Raw genomic sequence first — 8,846 nt, 5'->3', positions numbered from 1 at the left:
TGCCAATATCAAACACTGGTGAAATTTCTTTATATTTCATATTTTATTTTTATTTATGTGAGAAGAGAACTAGGATTTCACATTTAGTTGGGCAGGGAAAAGAACCTTCACTGTCACTCCTTTTGTCATTCCCGTCAGTTCAATACATTTTTGCCATCACAGCAGACAATCATTGGTTGTCATATTAAAGACTGACACATGCATTGTCATTTTCATGGCCTATGTCTGGGTAACAGCAAACAACATTTTCATAACTGACTGCAGAGATGATCCCTGATACAAGCTGTATATGCAGGAGACAAAACGTATAGCATGAAGACATACAGAATACAGTAAATGTGTGCTTTGTTAAATTAAAAATGCTTATCCAAACATGCTTGAGTCACTCTTTCATTGACCCCCCTCCAGTTTACATGACAATAAGACAACGGGCACAAAAGACATAGTACAATATCACTGGGCCTACAGCTGAACATGACAGCATGACAGCATGAAGTTATTTATTTCGACTACCCATACAATAATCTGCACCTACATTTTCTAAAATCTTTCTGTGGGTCCAATTTTGCCATCTCTATCTTTATCCTGTTTTCAGCTGGAGTGCTCCTGAAACAGCCTTTCTCACATGGACTCAAACTCATCAATGCGCTGTTTGGTGTTGCCCTGACGGATCTGCCGGAGGGTCTTGTATTTATCACGGCCTGCCTTCACATTCTCAGCGTGGATCAGGTCGTTGGGGGTCTTCTTGCTCTCGTCTACAGCGCAGGCCAGATCTGTGCTGAGGAACTGAGAGAGAACACAAACACACCGTGAATGAAATCCTGTTACATGACGCTCTTTAGGAAACTATTCAGAAGCCTCACTCCTCTCTCCCTGCCCCTGTACTCCCCTCTTTCCCCATCTCAAAACGCCCCATTGTCCATAGTTATTCAGTCCAGTTTTGTGTTTCGTCTGCTGGGCAACATCATATCTTGTTTTGGCTGTCAGATAGAGACCAAATTTATTTCACTTACAATAAGTCTCGATGAGTCGTGCATTTTTTTTTTTTTTTTATCACGACTAGGAATGGAACCAATGGATTGATAATGTTCCTGCACCAATGTTTAATTATGTGTTAGTACAGCCTCCAGGAGAATTAAGGTTGCCATTAAGGTGCCACAATCACAGCAGAATCAAAACCTGTATGTTCCTGTTTTAACAGACAACACACCAAAACACTACGAAATGTGTGACATATGATGTTTTGGAATCAAGTGAATGCTTTGAAAATTAAGTAATTTAATAGACACATTTTCTTGTCTGATGTGTCTCTACACTGTAGAGTTTAATTGTATGTCTAGTTGCATGCATCTGACAGATTTCCTGAACAAGAAAATGTACATTATTGTGTTAACTGAACTTGCTATGAAACAGGCCCTGGTTATTGTTTTTATGTGGTACTTTAGATGCATAAAATACATGAATGTTTTTCCAAACTCTGCTGTGGAAACAGCACAATTTGCCAAGCTTGTTAGGATTTCAAAAGGACATGAAATGCAACTTTGAGTCACACTCTGTGTCCAGGATCAGCATACCTGTGAGTGAAATTACTGTACATTCACTTCCCTTGCAAACGCCTGCCATTCTGTTCATTTTGCTGCTTTATTTGGACACAGAAGGCAATGTAGGTGTTTTGAGCCAGTGTAGTTTACTACGCATCCTAGCCTAGAGGTTAAAGAGGTAGTCTTTAAGCTAGGCTGTGTATTCAAGACCCTGTGTCAGCATGCATGCACCCTGCTGAGGGTGTCCTTGAGCCAGACACTCAAGCTGCAGTGGTGCTGTCCTGTGGCTGATTTTGAACCTCTGAGCTTCCTATAAAGGCATGCAAGTGAAAAACAAGAGTTTGCTTGTAGGTAGCAATAAAATATGATATTTCATTATTCCTTTCAAACTGACCTTGAGATTTTTCTGCAGCCTCTGGTTCTTCTGGGCCTCTGTCACCCTTTCTTCCTCGCTGCGGTCTCGGACCATGCCTGGCACAGTCAGCTCAGCGCTTGCCTCTGCGCTGCTCTCATCCGTCTCGTCGTGCTCATGCATATGAGTGTGCACTGAATCCTGGATGTGGACCCCCATGAGTTTAGTCTTAAGCTCTTCTTTGGTTCGCTCCAAATCAACCTCCACCATCAATGCCTGTCAACACACACCACTTGCAATGAAGTGCTGTGGTTATATATTAACGTGTAAGTGCACATCTATATGCATGTATGGAGTTTTGTTCCAAAACAAGATGCAAAATGGAACACCAGTCCTTACAAAATGAGTGCCTTTCAAAATTGGCACTAAAACATTTAAGTAAGTTGCTGTTATTTTATAGAAAAAAAGGGAGTTAAAAGGTTTTTGGCTGACATATTTTACAGACTTACTTCTCAATATGTTGACATAATAAACACTTTTTTTTTTTTTTTTTTTTTTTTTTTGGAATGGAACTCCTGATATGCATACAGTCATTTGCACATACAGTACAGACCTGGGTCAAATTGTATTTGCAAATACTTTTGGCCTATTATGATGCCAAATGGCACAGGCTGGCCATATTTGACCAGCAATTCCAGAAAGTTTACATAGTTAAGAATTTGAAAGTCTGTTGATATACTCCACTGTAACTGACACTTTGCACCTTTTATATCACCCAAGTCTCACATATATCATCCAGGTCTCACTGACACTTGACAGTGTCAAAGAACCCTGTTTACTCATGTTTAATAATTTCTGTGATTTTTTGGCTATTTCTCACCCTTCTCTGCCACCTCTTTGCCTCTTCATCCTTCTTCTTCTTGGCATCTTCCAGCTGGGAGATCTTGGAGGTAAGATCAGCCAGCTCAGAGGCCTGCACACAAGCACACACATGGTAAGAGAGTTTTGAGTGTTCCCGATCTAAGGTCAGTGTGCTCTGTTAGCTCATGTGCCTGTGTGGGTGTGTGTCTGTGTGAGAGAGAGGGAAAGAGAGATGCAGTATCAGGGCTGGGATTAATTTACTTTAAATTCATTCTAAAAGATTCAAGATTTTCTGCATTTGCATACACATAGATAATGAACTACTGTTTCTCAATCAGTATCAGCAGTTAATAAAAAGACTGTTCAGTATGTAATGCATTTCCTTGTTTTCTTTAAAGGGGTAATCTCAAACAGAATTCCCATTCATTCCTACAATGATGCTGGACATTGCGATCAATGAAAATAATAATCATGTCATACTTTACTAATGCTGTGGGAAAAGTCCCTTTTCTTTGCCCCCCCTCCACAGGGTGGTCAGAGCAAAGGCTCAGCACTTCTCTAGCTGCTTGGGATTCACTTTCTTCAGGGTGGATGCTTACTTAAACCCAAAAATCCAGTTGAGGGACAATCTCCCTTGTCATTATGCCATCCTGCTGCCCAACATAAACAACTTTACTTAAAAGCTACAATGCAGAAACCAAAACATTAATCTGTGATACCATCCAAAGGCACCAACTTCACTGACAATGAATGTGAGGCCAGCGCTGTGGACTTATAATATATTTAATCTGAAAGAGCTTTACTTCAGAGCAGCGCTAACTCCTCTGAATAAGAAAAAATGTAATTGTATGGCTTCAAAAGCACGCTGGATACTGTCAATGTTTACAAAATCTTAGCCTTAGTCACTGCCGAAGGAGTCGTGGATGTTGGGTTTGATACAAAAAAACGTGGAAAAAAAGTGAAAAGATTTTCAGTTTCTGACTTTTGAAGAAGATCCACTCCCAGAGCAGACCAGACCAGTACTGAACTGAAAGTGAATTAAATCCAGCCCCCATGAGCATGTAGTTGCTCAAGTTCAAGCTAACTTTATTTGTCCTGATTGGAAAATTCACTTTGCGGCCTGGGTGTACAGGAAACATAAAATCAGGATAAAAAGTAAAAACAAAGACAACAATATGCACCAGGTTCTCCTGATTCTTTATCTGGTTTTCAGATTGCTGTAGCAGGGCTGCTTTAGCCTCCACTGCTGCTTTGCGGTCCTTCTCCAAGCGCTCCGCTTCCTCCTGAGCAATCGTCCTCTCCTTCTCCAGCTCCAGAGCCTTGCGAGTCTGCTCCTCCAGCTCTGAAACACACAAGCATATGTGCACACAAACGCACACATACACAGAAACATATATCAGGTATACCTACAAAGTGTAATTTTTTAATAGACCCTCCACTCAGAAATGCTTCAATAAACCAAACTACCCACTGTCTATTCTTTATCAGCACAGAGAAAATAAAACTAGAGTTAAGAAGCATTTGTATTCAGAAAGCTGTCAGACCATCCTGAGCTCTCTTTGTCTGCTCCTCAATCTGTCTCAATCTCTCCATCAGCTCCATGGTCTCACGAGCAATCTTCTCCGTTTCCTTCTCGGCGTTCTCTCGCTTTTTTTTCTCACTCTCAAGTAGAGCCCTGACAGGAGAATTGTGCATAAATACACATCTGAGAAACTATGTCTCTTGACAGTTCTTATGAAACTTTCTTTAAAGCAGAGTACAGACTGTAAACTGTTTTAAATGTTGTTAGATTTTTTTTTTTTTTGTCCTTTCTCACCTCTCCATCTGCCTCTTGTTCTTCTCCTCCCTGGCCTGGGCCTTCATCTGCTGCACCTCAATGGTGTCAGGCTTACGTCTGCGCATGTACAGGTCATGGTTCCCCATACACAGCGCCAGGATACGTTTGTTGATGCGGAGTCGAGGCGCATAGAAAACAAAGTCCTTGAACACAAAAATCAACCAGTGACCAAGGATTGCACATGCTCCATAACATATCAATAGCTATGTATTTCACATGCCCAATAGAAAATCTAAAAGGTGCAAACAAGTGAATAACTAAGTTTGGAAGTACCGGAGCCTTCTTGTCAATTGGCTTGATGACAAACTTTTTGTCATTGAAGGAGATGTTTCTGATCTCACTCCAGGGGAAGCCAATCTTTGGGGTCATCCTGTTAGGGAGAGGGCACCGGTGAGCGTATTTGACAGTATATCCACAGCGAGTTTGCCAAAGAAATTTCTTGGATAGTGCGCTACCTGTCCTTCTTGTCATAAATGTTGAGACCCAGTGCGTCCACTCCCAACCACAGTTCTGAGCCTTTCTTGTTCTTGATGCTGAAGTAGTTGACCCCATACATCTCTAGGTCCTGAGCTATCTTCAGGTACTCCACCATAGCGTCTTCTCTGTAGAGGGGTAATTTAACCAAGTAAACAAAAATGCATGTTTATCAAAGTGTATCTTGGCTTGTGTGTGTGTGACAGGACCGTAGTACCTCAGCATTCCCTTGTGCTCTTGATGCCACACCTGTATTCTTTCCTCCCATTGATCTTTATTCAATTTGTGCTGCTCCAAAACCCTGTTTTTTTTTTTTTTTTACAAGGAAATGAGGACACACCAGTCAGGATTCAGATAATTAAAAAGAGAATGAGGGGAGAATTTGTTTAACACTGATGACACAATCCATTTAGAGGGCTACACACCTCTGTGGAAGCAGCTTCTCCCTCGTAAGGTATCCTGGTACATGGTAATCTTTCCTGTAGTCTCCATGTTTGGTCTGAACTGCGTAAGAGGCCAGCAGCACTGCAGTCTCAGGTGGACAGTAAATGTCATCATTCAGGATGCTCTCTTTTACCTAAAAAAAAACAGCAAACAAGACCTGAAATGCCTGTGATTCCATGTGAGAAGCTGTGATGTGATGTGAAATGGTGTGTGTATGTGTACGTATGTGTCTGTGTGTACACATGGTGGTGTGGGTGTGAGTGTTGTTGAGATTCACAGGGAAACAAATATGGCCAGAGATTATTTCTTCATAAACACACTAAATTCGGAACCCCGTATTACATTAAGTCATCGACCTCAATTACATAATTCTAACAGGCCTATAAATGTTATCTGCTGGAAGGACACACCTGCAACCACTGATTTCAGCTCACACACACACACACACACACACACACACACACACACACACCATCTTACTCATTCTACCTAAGTCTTCTCCCCTGTAGTGTCTGTCTGGTTGTTACGCTGTCTTTGTTGTATTGTTTCCGTGATTGTTTCTGTTTATTTTGGATTTTAATGAGACTTTGTCTTTTATGTGCTGCACAACAGGAACCTGCTGTAGGACAGTTTTTGGCAGGCTAGTTTAATGCCACACATTTTAACATCTGTAATGTTACTTTAAAACTTTTAGTGTATAATAATAATAATGATAATAATAAAATGAAACAAATCGATGTCTTGGTGTTTATTTAATACACTTAGATGTGTTTTCTGTATGCGTACTCTCCCTCATGGAAAGCTCCAATGGGAAACCTCTGAAAGTTAATGGCATCTCTGTGGGTCACCATGAAACCCCCGTTGGTTGTGAGGATAGGCTTTGTTTTTGTTTTACTTCAGATTCCTGACTCATCCTTGCACCTGCAGGGAACCAGTCTTACATAACATACCTTTAATTACATCTCTATATCAATTTCTACAAGATTTGAAAGTGTGTTTTTCATAGTAATGGATATGTAAATGATCACTCTTGTCATTCTTGTCCAAGTATTATTGTTATTTAAATTTCTCTTTCAGCACGTGTCAAGGGGAAATTCATATTTTCAGTGGAAATCCCTTAGGGCATGAACCCATCTCTAACCTGCAGAAAGAAAAGCCGCTGGGTTGCCTCCTGGATGAGTTCATCAGCAACATCCTCGGGGAAAAACTTGGCTCTGAACTTAATCAGCAAAGGGTTCTCCCTCTTCACATCCTGTGCTGTCACCTGGGATTGGAGCCCACATCAGAGGGATGACAGACAATCAAAGCAGGATGCTAGTTAGTTTCAGTGAGCAGACACTGAACCATTACCAAAATCATAATAAAAATGACTGTGATTTACATCTGTAACCAACCAGCATTCAACCACCTGTGGAGTGAATTATGCTATTGTGTGATGTTAAGTTCACAAAGAAAGTTTCTCCTCACCCTCTTGTTCAGCTTAAGCCAGGTGGAGAAGCCTTTACTGTCTTGATACTGCAGGCCAAAGAACCAGGTTTCCCTCAGCCCGATCGTCTTCACTATCTAAACATAAGAAACAGAAACACATACATCATCGTGTGTTTATCTGTCTGTCTAATTGCCTGCTTAGTTGGTGATGCATAGTATACCTGGTCAAACAGCTGTTTACCAGTTGTGCTGGGCAGGATGGCAAACTCCAGCTCAGCATCCATCGTTGTGACTCGAACATTTATCTGCCACAGAAAAAAATCACATTGAGATAGACCCACACCCACAGTTCACTCAGCTACGCCACGGGTGAAGACTATGAAGGGGCATGCAGATCAACATCTGGGTAAAAGAGAACACAATTTTGGAATATGTTTTTTTTTTCTCTTTTTTGGTTCTTTGAAATAATTGTAAATTGGTTGCTTCTTTGACAGCTAAAAGACCAAAAAGAAATTCAAGGTTTTTCTTACATTCTTCTGTTCAACCAGGAGCATCCAATCGCAAGAGGTTGGTGGGGACTAAACAAAACATGAAGCCCACAATGTATTTAGACTGAGAAAAACTGAGAACAAGGAGTTTACTCCATGATGTATGAGTATTAACCACTGAGTCAAATGATGATACCCAATTAGCATTAATCTTCCATATAAAGGCATTAAACAATATTTTTTTCCTGTATTTGCTGCTGTGGTATAGACTGTAGAATAAAACTGGAGAAATCATGCGGAGGCAAGATTGAGTGCTCTGTTCCTCAAAAATCTTTCCTTTCCTAGCCTCATAAAGCAAGGCATGTTTTGAATATAATAGCTTATTTAAAAAGTTTTATATGCACTGTCAGCCCCAGTGATTGGCTTCTCAGGGTGTCACAGGTGTAAGACATGATAAATTGACTACTTTTTCACTGATATCTGTAACAAAAAAGAAAAAGAAAAAAAAAAACAGAAAGTCCAACTTTGTGAGCATTTAGTTGAAGTAACAAGATGCAACATGATATGAGAAATAGCCCTGGGGTCATCGATGGATCACTTATACAATAACTAAAAAACATTTGGTAATTAATATCCACATTCCTTTATGTCCCAACAAATTTAATCATGAAGTAAAGTAACTCTGGGATACTGAAAGCCTTCGCACATCAAGTACAGAGGTAGGAAGGCCCACAACTTTCACACAAATATCTCTAGCTGCAATTCAAGCACTTCAGCCAAATATTAAAAACAGTCAAGATAAAGAAATATAAATAAGTGAAAAGTAGCTACTTACAGTTGACATTTTTATAATTTAAAATCTGTAATTACTTCTTCAGAGAGGTGCTCACAGTCGCCTGTTCTCCACAGAGTCATATGAAAGTGCTTGCAATACCTACTGGGATTAGGCTGCATTAAAATGGACCATTGTATTGTTCCCAAGTATTTCTCTCGGTTAATCCCACGGCAGCGGGGCCCATACATGGCTACAAGGAGGAGTACTGAACAGTTTCCCTCTTAAATTGCTTATATCATGTAAATGAATCGTAGTTCCATAGATATTATTTTGTTGGAAACATTTTTAAGAGGGATAGGTTACAGATATCTAATACAGGATAGACCCCCCTGGGGCTAATGGGCTACTGGGGCTCACCCTTGCTTCTGCTAAAATGTAGTAATAATTTATGTAAAGTGGACAAATTAATAATCAAAGCATATAAGGATTGATTGATGCATTTATGTGTTGCTTTCTGTATTTATTGATTTAGTTATGTATGGATTGCATATCTGCTGTTCTGTTTGCAAAGGGTAGCAGGGAAAACATTACAATATTCTTACAATAATATTGCTTTTGAGCTTGTAGTGTGTATGTGCCAGTGAAT

General features: G+C 40.2%; 1 protein-coding gene across 3 annotated transcripts; it reads right to left on the bottom strand.

Moving 5' to 3' along the window:
• Window positions 1-176: 176 nt before the first annotated feature.
• On the bottom strand, window positions 177-8,350 carry LOC115366225 (moesin-like). Of its 3 annotated transcripts, none has more exons than XM_030061574.1 (14): window positions 8,261-8,350; window positions 7,159-7,242; window positions 6,977-7,072; window positions 6,651-6,773; window positions 5,491-5,642; window positions 5,283-5,366; window positions 5,047-5,193; window positions 4,865-4,961; window positions 4,571-4,734; window positions 4,299-4,429; window positions 3,936-4,096; window positions 2,774-2,866; window positions 1,936-2,169; window positions 177-786 (listed from the first exon to the last, which is right to left on the bottom strand). In XM_030061574.1, exons 1-14 carry the CDS (start codon window positions 8,267-8,269, stop codon window positions 622-624), a joined length of 1,740 nt encoding a protein of 579 aa, XP_029917434.1. In that variant the 5' UTR covers window positions 8,270-8,350; the 3' UTR covers window positions 177-621. The 3 variants fall into 3 exon arrangements, with proteins under 3 accessions (XP_029917434.1, XP_029917436.1, XP_029917435.1); XM_030061576.1 differs by having other exon boundaries at window positions 1,936-2,094; XM_030061575.1 differs by lacking the exon at window positions 8,261-8,350 and having other exon boundaries at window positions 7,179-7,220.
• Window positions 8,351-8,846: the final 496 nt, after the last annotated feature.

This window comes from Myripristis murdjan, chromosome 10 (assembly GCF_902150065.1).
Source record: "Myripristis murdjan chromosome 10, fMyrMur1.1, whole genome shotgun sequence".
In the NCBI taxonomy this organism is placed as follows: Eukaryota; Metazoa; Chordata; class Actinopteri; order Holocentriformes; family Holocentridae; genus Myripristis; species Myripristis murdjan.
The sequence above is the reverse complement of the archived record's forward strand: the minus strand, read 5'-3'. Positions and strand labels throughout refer to the sequence as shown.

Bases quoted from the DNA above. Each gene is read 5' to 3' on its own strand.
- LOC115366225 (XM_030061574.1), bottom strand. The intron at 7,073-7,158 runs GTATACTATGCA...TCTTATGTTTAG, and splicing joins GTAAACAGCTGTTTGACCAG to ATAGTGAAGACGATCGGGCT. The intron at 5,367-5,490 runs GTGTGTAGCCCT...AAAAAAAAACAG, and splicing joins GAGAAGCTGCTTCCACAGAG to GGTTTTGGAGCAGCACAAAT.